We start from the raw sequence: 19,062 nt of genomic DNA, 5'->3' as shown, positions 1-19,062 counted from the left end.
AACAGGAAGTCTATTGTTTTATGGTGAAATGCCTATATTTGTCCCCTCTAATTTAATGAAAATGACACTCAGGTCATACAGTGTCTTCATGATGTTTTAAAGACCATTCAGATCTGATAGCTTTCCAGAAAGGGAGGGGCTTTGATGCCATGGTGAATGCTGGCGTGACGCCATGACCTTACATTTGACTGTAACTTCCACAAACGGCCTCCGATTTGCCCGAAACTGAATATGGCAATGAACAATCATGCCCTTTAGCCAATGAGGCACAAACGGTTGGTGAATGTTATATAATGTCACCAAAGCTGACCTCAATGGGACTTTTCTGTAGTTGGTCACAGCGCCACCTAGATAACGTTATCCTTCGATAACTTTAAAAAACATGGTCAGAATAGCATTAAAGTTGGTCACTGTCATCACACCACCAGTGTGGTAAAGATAGAGGATTCCCTAGTGGTGAGACATAAAATATAATGGTGGGCTCAAAGGGGATGCTGAGTCAGGGTGAGTTGCGGACAAGGTGGCCGTTAGCAGTTTCTGGTGTTGGGGTGGTCGACGTTTGTGTTCTGCGGACGTGCCCTGGTGCCCCGGGCTGCCGGCCAGGCCGGAGCGGCGCGGAGCTGCGAGGGCCGAACGACGCTGCTTGCAGCTTTAATTTGTTTTTCTTTTCTGTTAAAGGTTAAAAATAGGACTGCAGCTATTGGATATTTTGGCATTTGAATATTCTATTGAATCTTACGATGAATCGAGTATTCCTTTTGACAATGTTTCAAGTGAGATGAGCCCGTGGTCTGCTGCTAAAAATATGAAGTAAAACAACACAATTATGAGGCCTTGCAGGGTTTCCCCCAGAAAATGAGTAAAGCCTGGCGGCTTCGGCCGTCGGGGGGTCGTGCGAGATCCGTCCCGCAGTGCTCCTTCGTGAGAGCGGGGGTGGGGGTGGGGGTGTTGCACACGTTCCGCTGCTGTTTCTCACCAGTATCAGCTGATGAGGGCCTCTGGTTTCGCTGCGCCGTTCTGTCAGCGGACATGGTAGGGTCGGGGAGGGGGGCAGGGCATGATGCTTAGCCTGGCGGGTGGCCAAGCAAAGCCTGGCGGGCCGCCAGGCTTATGAAGCGCTAGGGGAAACCCTGCCTTGGTTCTAAACCCACGTTTTCTGTTGTTTCCTGACAAGAATAAAACGTTTGCTGCACATATCTGTACACCTTCAGTCACGGGTATATTAACGTTTTATATTTGTTTACTTTTTCCGGAAGACGTTCTTCAATCCTCTCTGTGACTATAGCTAAATATGTTCGACTCGTTTTGTTTTTTTTGAGGAGGAATAGCGGTGCTGTTGACGAAGGTCACGGAAGCGACTTCCTGACCAATTACAGGCTTGCGGTCACTTTCAGCTGATATTTAGAAAAATGGACTCCACTCATCCATCCGTGCAAGCCTCTTGGAGAGCCCTTGCAATGACAGATAATGGAGTTGCGTATCTCCGTACTGATGCAGACGATGAAGTATAAATTAGCCTTAAAGGTATATTTCGTCCAAAAATAAAAATTTGCCTGACATTTTTCCCAGAGTAAGATAAGTGGGAAAAAAATAATTTGTAACCAGCCCAGTCATTCTCCTGACCCGGCTGTACTCCTTTCACTTTAGCTTAGCATAACACACAGTAAGTGAATTGATCCAACTAGCATTGTGAGAAAGAAAAGTCCTTAACATCACCCAGTAGTGATCCTAATTCTGCTTGGTGACCTAAATAATCATACTGACTGCAAGTAAAAATAATTAGTAACAGAAAGGACTCACAGGCAACATTTTAGACATGGGACTACTTTATGACAAAGCACAGCTGTAAATCTCTGCCAAAAGGTACAAGGCAGCCCCAAAGACACCTCCTTCTGTAAACACAGATGCACATGTATTTTATGAACAACTATAAAAACACACAGAAAAGCTCGTTGTCCTCACTGCAAATAGCCATGTGTAGCTAGACAGCTAGCAGACCACTAAGACAAAAACAGGAGTCTTCACTCAAAGCTTGCTTTTCTTATCTAAAGATCTTTATAAATGTTTTATCACCATTGCTTTAATATAGAGAAAAGAAGAGCATCAAAGAGCATTTGCAAGGATTATCCCAGGGAGAACGTGATTCTGCTGCTATAGGAGACAAATGACACTTTTTCCTATTTACTAACTTAAAGAGACTTTTCGGAGTTTTGAATTTTTATGCTTGCGATTGCCCCCTCAGGCCAACAGCATAACGGCAGCTTCAATAGTAGGCTCGTGCACGAGGCGCGCATGCTGTACGTGCACACTCCTTTATGAAATTAACAGCTGACACAGTCCCTTGTGTGTCTGTGTGCGTGTGTGTGCGTGTGCGTGTGCGCGTGTGTGTGTGTGTGTGTGTGTCCCAGAGGACAGGAGAACGCACAGCTAATTAATGAAATAATTTGGTTCTGTACCTTTCTCTTCAGCACAGCCGACAAAGGTTTATGATGGGTCAGTCCTCCTGCATGCTCAGATCATTCCCTTCCCTTGCTTGAAAAATTGTTCCAAAATGAAAGTTGAACCCACATTTTTTTTATCTGTGAATTCAATGCCGTTCGGCGAGTCTCAAATAAAAATGTGGGCATCTTACTGTAAAAAAATATACCATTAATGTAGAAAATAAATTCTAAAACAACCATGTTCACATTCAGAATCGAACCCGGACTTCCACACGAAAGTCCGACGTCTTACTAGGCGAGCTAAAGCGCCAGTGACGTCCTTTGTGTCTGTACCATTTATATCCTTGATGACAGCTGACACAATGTTCAAAGAACGGTTCGGAGCGAAAATAGCTATTTTGTTTCTAATTTGCAGGAAATATCTAGAAGAAAGTTCCACAGAAAGTAGCTAAGGGTCATCAGAAATGTAGCTAGTTTTGTCACTAGGCATTAGGAACAGCGACAAAGTGGCAATGCCTCTCTCTCTGCTGCTAAAGCTACGGATAGCAAATGCTACGGGCTATGCCTGAGTGTGAATGCGCATGAAGCAGCCTGCTCGACCCGAGCAGCTCAGCTCAACTCTCTTTTTCTGTGATTTTACAGAAAAACAGGCAATTACAGTAACAATGCCAGAGCTCATTCTACAGGACCAGGGCATTGCAGGAGAATGTATGAAGAAGAAATTTATTATTTCTATATGTTTTGGCTGTCAAATTTCCATAATGCCCCTTTAAATTGAAGTAGTCATTTTACACAGATAATGTTTAAGTGTGTATGATAGGAAAAATGTTATGTTAGCAACCAAAAATTATTTAGTTTATTAGTGTGTGTGTGTGTGTGTGTGTGTGTGTGTGTGCGTGTGTGTTATGTTAGGATTCTTTAGTGCAAAAAGACAAGACTTTTTCTGTTTGCTTATTTTCCGTGAACTATCAAAGAAGGTGACAATCATGCAATAATAACCCTGTTATTATAATTGAATAACAGGGACATCACCAAGTTGGCTGAAAGCATTAAAGGTGTGGTTGACTGTAAAAACGTTGTTTAAAATGTTTTTTTCTAAATACCATCAGTCACTCAGAGTTTTTCATACAGGCTAAACATGAAACTAGTCTCTTACACCTATCTCCTGCATTAGCTTCTGACAGAAAATAGATGGTGGAAATGTAGGATTTGAAAATCCAGACAGATCTACGCCACACTGTGAATTAGCATTTAGGGACTCGCCAATTTTATCTAAAGTTGAAGAATGCTGTTGTTGTTTAAGGTCTGGTAATCATTTCATTACCTGTCCAATCTGAGCTCAGCCTAGTGTTTACTGTGGTCTTTTAATGTGTTATGTGGACAAGTGTGTGAGTGTGCGTGCGTGCGTGTGTGTGTGTGTGTGTGTGTGTGTGTGTGTGTGTGTGTGTGTGTGTGTGTGTGCGTGCGTGCGTGTGTGTGTGTGCCTGGGAATGTTTTGTGGATTGGGGGTGAAACTGTCAGAATTGTTTTAAGTGTGGGAAAGGGAGGGAATGTGGGTTCTATGGGTCATTTTAATCTGTTAAGCACTTTGTGTTGCATCTAGGGCTGAAATGATTCCTCGAGTACCTCGAATAATTCAAGTACAAAAAAGCCTTGAGTCAAATTCTCTGCCTCGAGGATTCGTTTAATTTATGTTTAATTAATTCATGGCTTTGCAATCGCCCGGGGTCATGTTTCACCCGGACCAAAATAAGTGACGCACATACACACTGCACTGAATGCACACGCAAGTAGCGAACAGTGGCGGATTTAGCAATTTGGGGGCCCAAGGCGAACACGGACATGGGGCCCCTTTACACTAAATTTTCAACAATCTTATCTTTAACTGGATTTGTGAAACTCTACCCTCTTCTGACATAAGTTATTTTCACTTTTTATTAGTCCTCCTCTTTTTTCCTGTCTTTCTCTCTCTTTGAGTGCTTTCAACATTTGCTCTGCTTTCTTCTCCTGTGCTTTTGCCTTTCTTTTTTCTTCTATTTTCCATTTTGGTCTATGTTTTCCTCCCTTTAAACATTTTCCATTTTCTTTCCTTTTCTGCTTCATTTTGAGGTTTACATTGAAAACGATGTCACTTTTGGAAGTGAAGATAAAAGCTTTTTTAAAGCAAGCTGCTTCTTTCTCTTATTGGAGCCACTAGAGTAACTCCATTTCATGCTTAATGTTTTGACTATTGCTTCGAGTTTGTTACGAACGCACCTGCCTATCTTCTGCTTTTTCTGCTTTCTCTTCTTCTTATTTGTGGTCTTATGGCACTTGGCAAACAACAATTTGGTGCATTACTGCCACCAACTGGATTGGACTGGAATGACTACCATTCACTTCCTGTTTGTGCATTGGCGTCTTAAAGGAATAGTCCATTGTGGCATTGACAGAGGGGTGCCATCGTCTTAGTTGTTCCTCTCCATCGCCTCATCCCGCCCACCAAACCGATAAAGCGCTGTGATTGGCATAATAGCAAACTACTCAGGCCAATGACACAGGCCTGCTGAGGCTCCCATGAAGCGTGGCTCGACTGACATGCAGGGAAAAATCATTTTGGTTTTGCTATTGTTTAAAGTTAAAGTGTCAGTACCAATCACCAATATAGTGTGATACCAGCTGAATATTCACCAAGCCCCCACAATGCTGCTCAAAAATTGAGGCCAACCCGGAAGTACCAAAAATTGCAGTTCCACCCTCATCCACTGGGGGCTGGTATCAAGCAAATCCTCATTGACTCCCATGTTAAAAATACCAATTTCACCGCAGAAATAAACATGTTTACAGCCTGGTACCAAAACATGTTTTTGGTTTAAATGATCTAGTTTACACTCATGACAGCTCTGAGGGGGATGGATTTTTTTTCTCACTCTTCTGTTTAAGTGTAATAAAAGCCTAAAATTCTGTATAATTACTGAGCATCCTACCCACGTGACCGCCGCCTCAGATCCACGTGACCACAGAGCTAGCTCCATGGAAAGGCCTCAGTAGAGCCTCGGTCTGGCTTGGAAACTGCTCCGGCATTTTGAGTCTCTGTGTTTGTGTATTCTTTTTTTGATATTATTTGTGCAATTGTTGGACAAAATGACTTGCTGTGGCATTAATTGCACTAATAGAGCGCCCAATGAGTCTCCACTTCATTTTTTTCAGTAAGTAAAATTATATTTATGTATTTTAGGTCACTGCCAGCTGAGCTTATATTTTAACATGTACTGTTTAACCATGAAATTTAAATGTAATAGGGTAAAACCCAGTGCATTTAACATAATGCTGCACTTTAGAAAATGGGTTGAAATATAACATGTTGGTGGAGCTGGGTTCCGACTATCGGCTTGTGGAGCTCTCGGACGACCTCTGTTTTTCACCTGTTTCTCCCCTCCCCGCATCTCTGTCTGATCGCGGCTTCTGTCTGCTGCGCGGGGCTGCCTGCTTTCAGCAGCTTTCCTCTGTGTTCCACCCGGTTTTACCCAGCGGTCAGCCCAGCATATCTCTGACTCAGAAGTTCCGGTGTTGTGCACAGTTAACTCCGGTTGTAGCTAGGTTGCTACCTCCATTAGCTTAGCTCCCACCTCTGCTTTAGCTTTGGGTTAGCTTTAGGTTAGCTTGTAGCTAGTTCGACCGGGTGTCATCAGTTGATCCCAGCCTTACAGCCCCACCCTCAGCTCCACCTCTCTTCCCTTTTGTGGAATTGTCTGGGCTTGACGGAACCTGTGACACGGCCAAAATGGCGGTGGTGGCCACCTCCCATTTTGGCACAAAAACGTGTTATTGGAGCCTATGGAAATGAATTCCAGTATATATGTTGATTATATTCACATATATTCTTACAATTTTGTGTCAAATGAGTTGGCAACAAAATGAGATTCTGGCTAATATTACCTTTTACCAATAAATATGTAACAGTACCAGTTATCCAGTCATACTGCAAGTGCTTGGTCTGGTTAAGTTTCAGGCATTTATTTGTCTTTAGGATGCATATAACATTTATACTAAAACGTTTTTTTGGAAACAGTTTTACAGAAAGATATAATTATTTTGTGTTCAAAATGTAATTTCAAGGTAAGAGCTGAAGAATTTTCTCAGACAGCTAAGAGTCTTAAGTATAATAATTCATTAGCAAATAATTGGTTTGTTCTTGAGGCGATCTCACCTGTAACTGTGTGGGTGTAGGACATATCTGATACATTGCCAGTTAGATGTTTTAAAGGAATAAAAAACAAAAAATGATCACATACATTACTTTCTAATTTAACGTGTTAAAAATAAATGTAATTCTCTGGAGATTATCATCTCATCAATTAATCACATCTCTAATTGTTCACTTTCCAATGTCATATCTGATTGCTGGAGGCGATTCAGAGATAATTGCCATGCTTGTTCCCAATATTGATGGGATCTGTAGAAGGGATCACTCATGACTTTTGTAACACAAAATCAGATGAACTGTTGTAACTCGTCACCATCCTGCTGCAGTGTTCTCTTTAGATTCTGTAATCTTCTCTCTGCTAAATGTCATAGCACGATTTTAAACCCGAATTACGAGAGGAAGCTCACACAGATCTAATTTTGTTCCTTTTTGCACTATTAGCTCTGAACTTTAGAGTTAACTCTCTGATTTATTGGTAACTTATGAGAACTTATCTGGAGCACAGTTTTAAGAGTCACAGATCATTTCTGGCTGTCTTGCCAGAAAGTGGGAGGCACAAATCTTTTCAACTGAGCCCTTTATTTTTTGAGACACATTGCATGTGGAGAATTGGCTCAAGCACAAATTTATGTTTACCAGCAGATTTCAGTACTCTTTACAAGGGGTGCAAACCAGGTACTCTGCGATATTATATAGTGGTGTGTCATATAGCAGAAATATTATATTGCAATAATTTTCACACTAAAATCACAATCACAGTTTTAGCATAGTTTTTACTATGAATTAACCATGTTGCAAGTTATCAGACAGCACAGCTAAACATACTACAATTTCCTATATAAAAACATTGCCCTAAAATAAGTACAGAGAACAATATCTTTAGGTAAAAAGGATTTAATCAGTTTTGCAATGGAATATTGGATAGAGTGGTCCTTTAGACACATTCGCTATCTTGAATGTAACTGGTCCATGAATCATAACAAAGGTTTGGGGGGCATTCCCATAGGTGAGGTAGTCACTGTGAGGTGTCATCAGGGATTTATAAAGCTTGGAACGCTGCACTTCTCCGTTGGAATTGAAATGTTTTCCCTATAAGAAGCAAAAGTTCTTCAAATACAAAAGTAAAAGTCCAGTCACCTGTTACAGAAGGTTAGTAAGTACTTTTTAAAATGCATATCTCTCTGCTTTGGCATACTGGAAAGATATTTAAATTCTTTGGCATCTTAATGTCGTGTTTATTGTTTGATAATAATATCACAAATAAAATGCTATTGCAGTAGCTTAATGATAAGGTTAACAACAGTGTTGGATGAACTGTAACCTTAAACACAAGACCAAAGTGAATTAAAGTTGGTCTTGGTTTGGTGGGAAAGGCCAGTGGGTTTTTGCTTTTGTCTGTCTGTTTGTTAGCAAATGTTGAAAGAACCATTGGACATTTTTAATGAAACTCTCAGAAAGTAATTATTAGATGTTCATCTAGAACTGATTCATCTTTGAAGTCAACACCATTACCATTGACCTTCACATTGGCAAGCACAAAAAGGACTTTTAATTAAGTTCACTTTTGTATTTATTGAGCTGAAGTTCAGTGTTCGTAGCACAGTCACCCATCACAGACTATTTGTGTGACATAATGTGAAACACCTTTAGACAAATTAGATTCGATTTAAATGAAAATCTCACAAAGTAATCTTTGAATGCACGACTGCCATTTAGGTTTGCCACCACAGTTTTAGGAAACACAAACATGGTTAAAACCCAGTCAGTTTAATTCCCTTTAGCCACCATCTCACGTGTTAGCTGAGCCTAATCCACTACACATACCCTGATTGCTAAATGATGGTGTGAAATGTAGTGAAATTGTACGAGATCTTACAAAACCTGCTATACCTCCCAACATTTCACAACATTGGAGGAACTTTGTTTAAAACTGGCATGAATGGGCATCTGAATGGCTTGAGAGAATGCCTGTCATGTATTCTTAAACGTTAAACACATATTGTCAAGATTTACTTTATTTATAGGTCCAGCAGAACTGTAAAAAGCATATAACATATAATTAGATAAATGATTTCTTATTTAATAGATTCATTCAAGTGAAAATAGGGCATAGCACTTCAAATAGTTATACGGTTGACAATGGTACACCTCAAGGTAGTGTAATTAGTCCAGTGTTGTTTTCTGTTATGATTAATGATGTGTTTGATGATTTAGGATTAGATATTGGTAAAGCTTTGTTTGCGGATGATGGTGTTATATGGAAAAGGGGACGAAATATTAAATACGTACAGAAGAAACTACAGGAGGCAATAATGAGGGTAGAAAATTGGTCTTTTGACTGGGACTTTAAATTTTCAGTTGATAAGTCTAAAAGTATGGTTTTTACAAATAAAAGGTATGTCAAAATTGAACTCAAATTGTATGAAACTTTACTAGAGCAGGTTCATAGTTTCAAGTATTTGGGAGTCATATTTGATGAGAAATTAATTTGGAAAGAGCATATAAATAAAATTGAAGAAAAATGTAAGAAAGTGCTTAATTAATGAGATGTTTGAAGGGGAATCATTGGGGAGCTAGTTCTAACGCCGGGGACACACCAGCCGCGGAAGCGCCGAGAAGCGAATCGCTCACGAAATTCGGCCGCTGCTCGCCGCTCCTCAGTTCAGATCAGACGCGCTCCAGTCGAGGTGCGCCTCGGCTCAGCTGTAGTTTTTCTTTTAAACACTTGGTGTCCTCCATTTCCTCTCTGCCTTTTCTCAGCTATTTTCCTCTACGTGTGTGTGTGTGCGCGCGTGTGTGTGAGTGAACCTATGGTATGAGTTGTTTCTGCCAGTTGAATCTCTTGGAACCCGCTCCAATTCTGCAGCTGTATCCTAGCAGTTTCTTCCGACATGGGTACGTAAATAACCAGGTTTTTCGGGGGTCGTACAGCTCCTTGTGTTTCTCAACTTTCATAGTTAATTTAAAGTCATCCATCCTAACTGCTTGCCTCAGACTTTCTACCTCTCTGTCCTGTTTGCTCCGGTGAAAAGACACCCAAAACCACACACCCCTTCACGTGGTCACACACGCACACAAGTTCGATGTGTGTGTGCGTGTTCGTGCGGTTTTTCTGCAGTGTCTGATTACGAACACATTTGACTATTGCGGAATTTTATTTTGAAATGCTTTATTTTGTTAACTTTACCGGCCTGCCTCTTATGTCTAGGTTTGACTTCCTGCAAGAATTGATGCGATTCACCCGCGGCTCGCGAAAAAAATAGAGCCGACGCCGAAATGATCGCTGCACGGCGCGGGCTGGGGCGCCGGCGCGCGCAGGCGCGAGGCGATTCGCAGCGCTTCAGCGGCCCATGTGGTCTATAGAATAGCTTAACAAGGGTGCCGAATGAAGGCGGCCCCATTTTCGCGGCGCTTCCGCGGCCGGTGTGTCCCCGGCATCAGGCATTAAAGAAAATATATGTGGTAATGATTAGGTCAATTATTGATTATGGCAGCATAGTTTATGGTTCAGCGAGTAAAACTTTACTTGGAAAGATAGAAGTAATGCAGAATCAGGCTTTAAGATTATGCTGTGGTGCAATGAAAACTACTCCGATAGTTTCTTTACAGGTTGAAATTTGGGAGATGCCTTTACAATTAAGATTGAATTGTTGAAACTTAATTATTGGGCGAGTGTGTAGGGAAGTGAAGGGAATGAACATATGTTAAAAGAAGAGATGATACTAGGTGGACCTTATGGTACTAGGAAATATGAGAGTGCAATAGGGAAATTGTGTACATTAGTGGAGGAACTGAAGTTGTATGATAAAGTAATGGTTAATAAATTCTTATACTCAGTTACTCCTGTTTGGCTGTTTCCGAAAGTTTATGTAGATTTCTTTATTCTGAATGAATATTTCTAATTTCAAGACTGAGAATGGGGCATACGGGTTTAAACAGTACACTCTTCATTAGGGCTGCACGATATTAGGAAAACCTGCGATTTTCGATAATAATGATTAATATTGCGATGACGATGCTACTTGCGATAAATAAAAACTTAACTCGGGAACAAAAATAATCAAAAACAAAAAATCATAAAAATGAGACAAGCAAAAAGTAGTGAGGAAAGGCAAAAAGAAAATGAACAAGAAAAGGCTATCAGTGGATCCCGGGAAAAGCAGAATCAGCAAAAAGAGCAGAACAGAGCTAACTCAGATGTTTGCTAACCATCAAAATTAAGTTCCATCTGCTGCAGGGGCGGGCATCTAAGCTATGAGAACCAACCCATTTGGCCAAATGGGTGAAGAGCTCTGTTTGATTTGTTAAAAAAATCATGTTTCCGTTTGACAGAATGAATTATGTGTAGCAAACATTTGAGCTGACCATTCATTGCGATATTTATCTGTTCTTTGCGATATGCGAATTGTGCATGCTGATATCGCGATAACGATATATTTACGATATACTGTGCAGCCCTACTCTTTATGATAGGAAAACACAATACAGGAATGTGTGGTTGTGGAAAGGATAGAGAAACGGTTGAACATGTATTGTGTAAATGTGGCAAATATATAAAGAATAGGAAAATATTATCTAGACAATTAAAGATGAAAGATAATGAAAAGTTGAATTTGAGGAATATATTGGCTGTGTCTCAATTCAGGGTCTGCATCCTTCGAAGGACCCAGCCCACCCGTCCGACGTGGGCTGCGTCCTCCGTCGGCCGGGTAGACCGGATGTTAACGGCTGTGAATTTGGACAGGCCTAGCCTTCACGAACTCCCTCGGCGAACGTTCCGTCGCCTAGCAACCGTGGAACCGCTGGGCAGAAGGGAGACGGAACTTTAAATGATGGAGCTCGACGTTTTATTTAGCTTTTTAACCCCCAGAAACCCAAATTTAGAAAACAACTGCAAAATCTTTTTTTAACCTTTCACATGTTGTTCTAGGAGGCCAGATAAACGGGCGTATTTACACATTTTAACAGCCAATAGTGTTGCAGAACTGAACAATAGGACCTATTAGCAATGTAAATGTGGTTTTAAAAAGAAAAAAATGGGGAAGGTTTATTTTTGTAGACTTAAATCTGATGTTGTAATATTACAACCGTGGGTCTCTGGGGGTTAATCATTTCCTTGACTGTTGGAGAGCTAATTCAGAGAAAATACTTTAGACAAGCTGAGCCTGAGCAAAGATGTGATAATAGTTTTTAATACTTTCTAAGGGTCTTAATTTGACCAAAACCGATTTATCACCTTTTAAGACTTTTCAAGACCCAGCGGATACCCTCTAGTAAACAATTCTCATTTGTAAACAAAAATAAAATCCAAGAGTTTAATGCAGAACTGATTTTATTTAGATATTTTTTATATGTACATGTTTAATCTTCCTTAACCATTTCTTTCTAGCAAAGTAAAAAGCTGTCAAAAGTTCTTCCTTCTCTCCTGTGCCCCCTGCAGCCTCATGTCCTCCCAGATCAGCTCCAGGAGCTGGTCATCGCTGGCACCTTCCCCTGGATGCCCATTTTCTCCAGAATAGTCCTAACAAACATGTACGAAAAAAAAAACAGATAGAGAAAAGAGGACAACGGGTTATTCCTTTCATGTTTTCGCAGAAAAAAATAAACTCAAACGAGTTTTTTAAAAGATGAGATGTTATTGTACCTCCATGCCACAGCCGCCGAATACTTTGCTCCGGTGATGATGTGGTCCATCTCCACCCTAAGCTTAATAAATTCCCTGGTTTTCTCTTTTGTTCCTAAAATACAAACTTCTATTAAAATCAGGGGGGAAAACGTAGCGGGAGAAGTACGACACCGAGCGGCCGAACATACGAGCCGAGACCGCAATACAAGCACTTTTACTGTAACATTTCTAACTAAAATAACATTTGTGTATCACCAAAAGTCCTTAACCTAACAGTTTTCAAGTTTATACTGACATTTATATGCGCAATCCTCTCCGACAGCTCCCGCTTCACTGTCCGCCATTGTTTTTAAGTTTTTCTGCCGGCCGGCCCGCAAGGCATCTTGGGAAATGCTACCTATTGAAGGATACACCGGACCCATCCTTCATTCAGGCGAAAAGAAGGCCGCATTCGTCGACCGCATTTGAAGGAGTCTTCGAATTGGGACAGGCCTAGTCGCGGCGCTGTGACGTAACCGGCCGACGAATCCGGCCGACGTCAAGTGGTGCTCGCTGCAGAACCACAAAGGCGGAGCTGCACCAGAAGGTGGAGCTGCACCAGAGTCAGCCCCGCCCATTCCAGAATCAGCCCCGTCCATTCCATCAGAGTCAGTACAATTCCTTCCAGTTGTCAGACTTAATAGCATTCTGGAACCAAAGAGGGTTTTATAGCTAAAAATGCAAGATTGAGGACGGAAGTGAGAAGTTAACTGAACAGTTTTTGTAAAGGTTCCATATAATAAAAAATCTAACTTTTGGAACTTTTAATCATGTTATATTGTCATTTCCTCATAAGAAACACGCCAAAGCCATTTTTGGCCTCATTCATGCATTTTTCTCCCATCTCAGCTTCAATTTGGTCTCCTCCCCTGAAGTGGGTCTGGTCTTGGTTCTCAAATCTGGATATTCTGTGAATTTTCTGACAAATTATTTCTGAAATGACTTCTACTGAGACACCGCCAATAAACCATACATCTTATCTCCAAAGACACACTGGATAGCACAATTAGATGTAACGCCACTTACTTTATATCAGATGTGGTAGGGTAGAGGCTATAGAGGCAGGTTTGTATGTAGTTTTGCGCAGGTTCGCCTCCCAGTAGCAGAAATGTTAGGTAGTTTACAACCCCTTTTCTTAATTTCTAGCTACACTTGCCAGTACTATGTTTACAACAATTTACTGGTATACCGTTTACAATATAATGACTAATGTGTTTATTTATTTATTTATTCGTTTATTTAGCCAGTGTGAGTCCATTTGTGAGCAGAGTTTCAACTAAAATGCTGTTTAGGAACGACCAAATTCAAAGAAATTTTAGAGACATAAATATTTTGCTGAAAATAAACATTACAACTATAATATAAACAAATTAAATGTTTCAGCTGGCTAAAAGATTGATGCCGACCCCACCGAGAATCGAACCAGCATCAGCTGAGGGGAAAGCAAAATTTAATTCCGACAATCTTACCACTGGACTACCAGAGTACATTTGATAGTCACTCATGCTGTTGTACCACATTTTTGCTAGAGCGGCTGTGGGCAGATATCTGCTAAAAGAAATCATTTCATTTCAAGATATATTCAGGCTTTGTCATGTAGCAAGTTATATTTATCTTGTTTAATTGGAGCATAGAACATAGCATTAACATTTGTAAAGTAGTAACAGCCATAATTCATGTGGGTCAGGTTAGTTTGCGATGAAGTTGGAAAACAAAAACGGAAGTCAGTGGGCTAGGCTGAGTTTGCGTGAATGGGCGGGGCTGACCCTGGTGCAGCTCCACCTTATGGTGCAGCTCCGCCTTTGTGGTTCTGCAGCGAGCACCCTCTCGCCGACGTAGGATGCAGACCCTGAATTGAGACACAGCCATTAATTGGAGGATTAGATGTTTATAAATTGCTAATTTAATTTTTAAAGACTAGTAATTTAATAAATAGAATTTAATTAGCACAGTTTCTCCCTATTGTGACTCCTACTCCCACACAGAAGGTGGCGGAAATGCACCTAGAAGTTGGTTGCCACCCGCCAATAAACAAGAAGAAGAAGAAGCTTAGAACCAGGAGAATGGGAGAAATGTTGTTTCATTGAATTGATATGGATTGTACTCTTCACAAGTATGTGCATTTTACACAGGATGAAACAACTGATCACTGAAGGCAAAGCTTTATTTAATTTTCAACTCCCTTTTACGTATGGTTTAGTCAAAACTGGTCTTTTCACCAGGATTATTTTTATTTTCCAGATAAATCAGAACATTCGGCTTTGCACAAAAACGTACCGTTTCTAATTTTTGTACATCAGACACGCGCTGCAGCCAAACTTAAGCCCGTCTCATTACCAACTTTACCTCCCCCATCCAAAAAAGTTTAACTTAAGGTTTTAAGCAGATGATGAGCTGGAATGTAGATGGAGTATAGTTGAATGCACATGGATTTGCTAAAGTATTTAGCAGCATTTTGGTTGGGCCTTTTGGCTCAAGTTTAATTTTTAATTTATTATTTATTTTTTATATAAAGTTTAGAAGATGGACTCCATATTGCGTATTTTTCTTTGTCTCTGAGTAAAGGCTGAGAACAATAGAGTCTCATTGTGCTGTGTTAACTTTGATGGACTGCCAGCTGCTGCTCAAATTGCTCAGTCACGGTGTTCTTTAATTGTCTTGTAATCTACTTTATGCTAAATCATTTAGATTGAACCAGGCTGACTTTGATGTAAAATTAGTATGCACACAGACTTGAACTTGAGCCAATAAAGCTTTATACGAATTTAAAGGCGCAGCTACAAGCACTGTTTTTGAAGTTTCTGAGGGCGTGTGTGTGTGTGTGTGTGTGTGTGTGTGTGTGTGTGACTAGTGTTACAGACGAGCTGTGCTGCCGAAAGCTCAGAGTGATGTCTTTTTGTTTAAACTGTGTGGCATCGCAGCTTGTTTTTCTGGGCTCCTCCCACTGGCTCACTGCCCTGCTGTCGTCAGGCCCAGGCGCTGTGTCAAGTCGGTAAATGGACCATTGTCACTTCTGGCGTGACTAGAGGCAGATGTCTTTTCTCCAGTCCTTGTGATTCATACGATTGTCTGTCTTTGAGAGAATCGTTTCTGGCACTCATCTCTTTTCATTACAAGTGGAAAAAGCAAGAAATATGCAATTATTTTAATCTAATTTATAGAATGTGTTTATCTTTTCTTGATGACTTCTGAGGAGATTTCACAATTACACACACACGCACACACACACACACACTGCTGAAGATCAATGTAATAAGGTAAAAAATAACAGTGAATTAAGTGGGGAGCAGTAACTGCACAAATTTTATTTTATTTCTAGCTAGTTCAAAACTTTAATTTCAAAAAATTTTGTTCGTCAGCATACAGATGGTCTGCATATTTCCAGAAACTTTGATTTCATGTGTTTTCCTGTCATTTCTTGTGATCAAATTTCTTAAATTATTTTGTTTTTTATCATAAAACTATGGCTTCACATTATTTCTTACCTAACTTTACTTGATTAGTTGGTTGAATGGGACCCATTTCTGTGGTCTTCTTCCTGACTGTTGCTGTTTTTACCCTGGATGAATGGCCACCACAAATTCAGACCGCAAGCCAACAGACCCTTGTATGTTGAAGTCCCCAAGTACGTGAGAAAGGTTGAATGGTAAATGTAGCAAGGAGGAACTGTAAAGTAGAGCTGGCAGAAAATTACACACAGAAATTCACATTTAGCAATGCCAAAGAGCTGCCTGCAGGGAATGGACCAGTTTAGCACTTAACTCACTCGGTGCGTTTACATGCACATGTAAGTCCATCTAAAGTAATAGACTGGGACCCTTTATCCTAGTTTACATGCACTTTAGAAAACCAAACTCTCTAATGAAGTGTGTTTCACTCCTGTACAGTAGGAGGTGACATGCGCCCTTTGCATTCCTCCGGTTAGCTTATGGCTACACAGATAGTGAACATACACGCTGGCGGGAGTGAATCAGAAACATTTAGAACAGGATATGCACAATGGCTGAAGGAAATGGCAACAACAACGCTGCAGCTTGTTTGGTACGTACTGTACTGTTTGATGGTGTTAAACGTGTTACTTTGCGGCGATGATATCAGAAGACCGCTTCTGCGGTTTCGTCACTTCTGGAAGTTACCGGTATCATCTCGACTGAGCCGTTTACATGTAGCTGAAGTCAGGTACCCACTCCATTTTCTGGGTGCTTCAGCATGATTAGAACCAGTTCACCCTCTGCCAGACTAACACGCACATTTACATGCATTTAAAAAAATAGTAATGTCAGTCTACAAAGGGCAAAGTTCATTTTTCTGATGCACATGTAAATGCACTGACTGAGATTAGGCAAGGCACAGCCAGCCAGTATTTTTTAGGACCTAAACGTACATTTGATCCAAACTTAAATGTTTCAGGAAATGATAAAACATTTGAATGCTGAAACCAGACTTTTCTCGTAACTAGCTTACAGTAAGGTCTAGCCTGTTGCAGGCATGTTCTATTACAGAATAATCTGTTCATCCATAATAGATAGTCCCTTAAGAACATGTAAATCAAACACAGTCTTAGGTAGAAAACTGTTCCTGTAGGGAGATTTTTGATCAGTTTATTTTAGAATGCATACTTGCATTTAATGAAAACCCTCTTCTGAGAGGAAAGTCGTGGAGAGGGACATGAAGTCACATTCAGTGATCTGTCAAGTTTTCGTATTCAGTGAGGTGCTATAAGCTGAGCCAGTTGAAGCGTGCTGTGAAATCTGGCCTCCAGTAACGAGCATTATCACCATGCAAGTCAGGGCAGAGCTCCGCTCATAGTTTCTTTATCTCCCTGCCAGAGTAAGTGGCTCCGTGTGCTCTTGCAGCTTCCTCAAGTCATGACAAAGACCTGTGATATAGTACTGTTGGCCAATGTTCTTCTTTTGCAACATCTCTTTGATATGTGTTTGTATGCTTTTGTTAACATCAAATGGCTCTGCCCATAAATAAGTAAGCCAAAAATAGGTGTCACTTTGAAAGTGAAGGTTGAAGTGGCACAAGGAAGAAACAGCACAGGTGTGCCATTTGGCTGAAACAGATCCTAAACTGTAACTATTGATGTAATTCCACACGTGTGTGATGACAGAGGATCAGATCCCAGCAAGTTACAGCAGTGCAGCTGCCTGCTCCATCGCAGCACCTTCAGTGGAGCTCTAAACACAGCCTCCAGGCATCAGATTCAATTAAAAACAGGTAAAATGCTTCTGAGGTCTGACTCACACAGGCTTGCTGCACCAGCACTCAGCCTGCTGTAGAAACCAGCAGTAAGATGAGGGATAAATCAAAGCTCAAGATCCTCTGTGGTGTAAGTTTTAAGTCCTGCAACAACAAGACAGAATCAGCTCTATTTTCACAGGAGAAACTGCTAACCTCTCACGCAGAACGTTTCTCAAGCAGACTTGTAGGAAGTGACTGGGAAGGGATTTTATTTTTTAACTCCAGTGGTTCTTAAGAAGGAGCAAAGCTTGTCAATCACTGTCAACTGAAACTATTTTTGCTAACATATTCTCCTTCTCACATAATGAGACAGCTTTGTTTTGCTCCTCAGCAATATACAATTATGATCCCCGGGGTGAGCAGGAGCTGTGTCTACAGGTGGGGGACACGGTGCACATACTTGAGCGATTGGAAGGTGAGTTTGAGCACACAACAGGCTGTGATGCATCCCCTTCCTTCCTCTGAAGCATGCAAACACAGCAGCTTTAAAAAGATGAGCTAACTGGTGTGTGATGTGCATATTAATGTATGTGTGTCCACCACCTTTTCCTTCCTTCTGTCTTGTCCAATTTTCTCATCCTCTCTGCATTGCCCCTACTCCTATCAATTTCTATCCTCAGGCTGGTATAGGGGCTACACTCTCAGAAAGAAATCACAGAAGGTACGGGCATCGTCTCAGCTTTATTATGCTATAACTAACACTGATGTGTATGTATGTACTAATGCTTCTTGATTGTCTCTCCAGGGCTTATTCCCTGCTTCCTACATCCACTTAAAGGAGGCTACGGTTGAGGGAATTGGGTGAGATCACATATCAGTAAACATTTCATTTTGATGATAATCCACTTTGCTTTTGGGTTTCGGCTCTGCCCCGTCATTTGCCAATAGCACAGCACTACACTTATAATTATAAGTAAGAATCAGTATTGCGATTCCTGACTGCAAGGCAACCATCCAGCTACTTCTAATGTATAGAAATACACTTGAGTCATTCCAGATTATGTGACATGATCTGTGAGTGATGAGCCACTTTTCCAATATCTCATTACTCTCTCCTTCTGACTCATAGCCAACAGGAAATAATTATTCCAGCAGATTTACCCCTAGTGCAGGAGATAGGGGCCACCCTGAGGGAATGGGTGCAGATATGGCAGAAGCTCTATGTGGTACGTGCAGATTACCTTTCTTTATTTACCGCTCTGTTACTAGAACACTCAGTTCTGAACTCCTCTCACTGCTTAGATGGAGTTTTGTTAAGAAGTTGCACTGCTGTTGCGTTCCTCTGAAGGTACAATAATTTATAACAAAGCATGTTTATCTGACAGGCGAACAAGATAAGCCTGTTCAGGAGTGTGCAGCAGATGGCCTACAGCCTCATCGAATATCGATCTCAGATAGTGTCAGGAACACTGCCCAAAGATGACCTTGTGGAACTTAAAAAGAAAGTCACAGCGAAGATTGATTATGGAAACCGGTAGGCATCCCCGACTGCAATGAAAACCCTCCATTGTAAAAACATGACT

General features: G+C 40.9%; 1 protein-coding gene across 3 annotated transcripts in view; it reads left to right on the top strand.

The window, feature by feature from the left end:
* The window catches only part of dock5 (dedicator of cytokinesis 5), an 83,971-nt gene that overhangs the window by 12,651 nt on the left and 52,258 nt on the right, over nt 1-19,062 (top strand). For all 3 annotated transcript variants that reach the window (XM_070546521.1, XM_070546520.1, XM_054731312.2), the window contains exons 2-6: nt 17,871-17,954; nt 18,160-18,200; nt 18,285-18,340; nt 18,609-18,705; nt 18,865-19,013. In XM_070546521.1, the coding sequence (XP_070402622.1) occupies nt 17,871-17,954; nt 18,160-18,200; nt 18,285-18,340; nt 18,609-18,705; nt 18,865-19,013 (427 nt within the window). The remainder of the gene's footprint in view (nt 1-17,870; nt 17,955-18,159; nt 18,201-18,284; nt 18,341-18,608; nt 18,706-18,864; nt 19,014-19,062) is intronic.

This window comes from Nothobranchius furzeri, chromosome 17 (genome assembly GCF_043380555.1).
Source record: "Nothobranchius furzeri strain GRZ-AD chromosome 17, NfurGRZ-RIMD1, whole genome shotgun sequence".
Taxonomy (NCBI): domain Eukaryota; kingdom Metazoa; phylum Chordata; class Actinopteri; order Cyprinodontiformes; family Nothobranchiidae; genus Nothobranchius; species Nothobranchius furzeri.
This window is presented reverse-complemented; position numbering and strand designations above follow the sequence as displayed.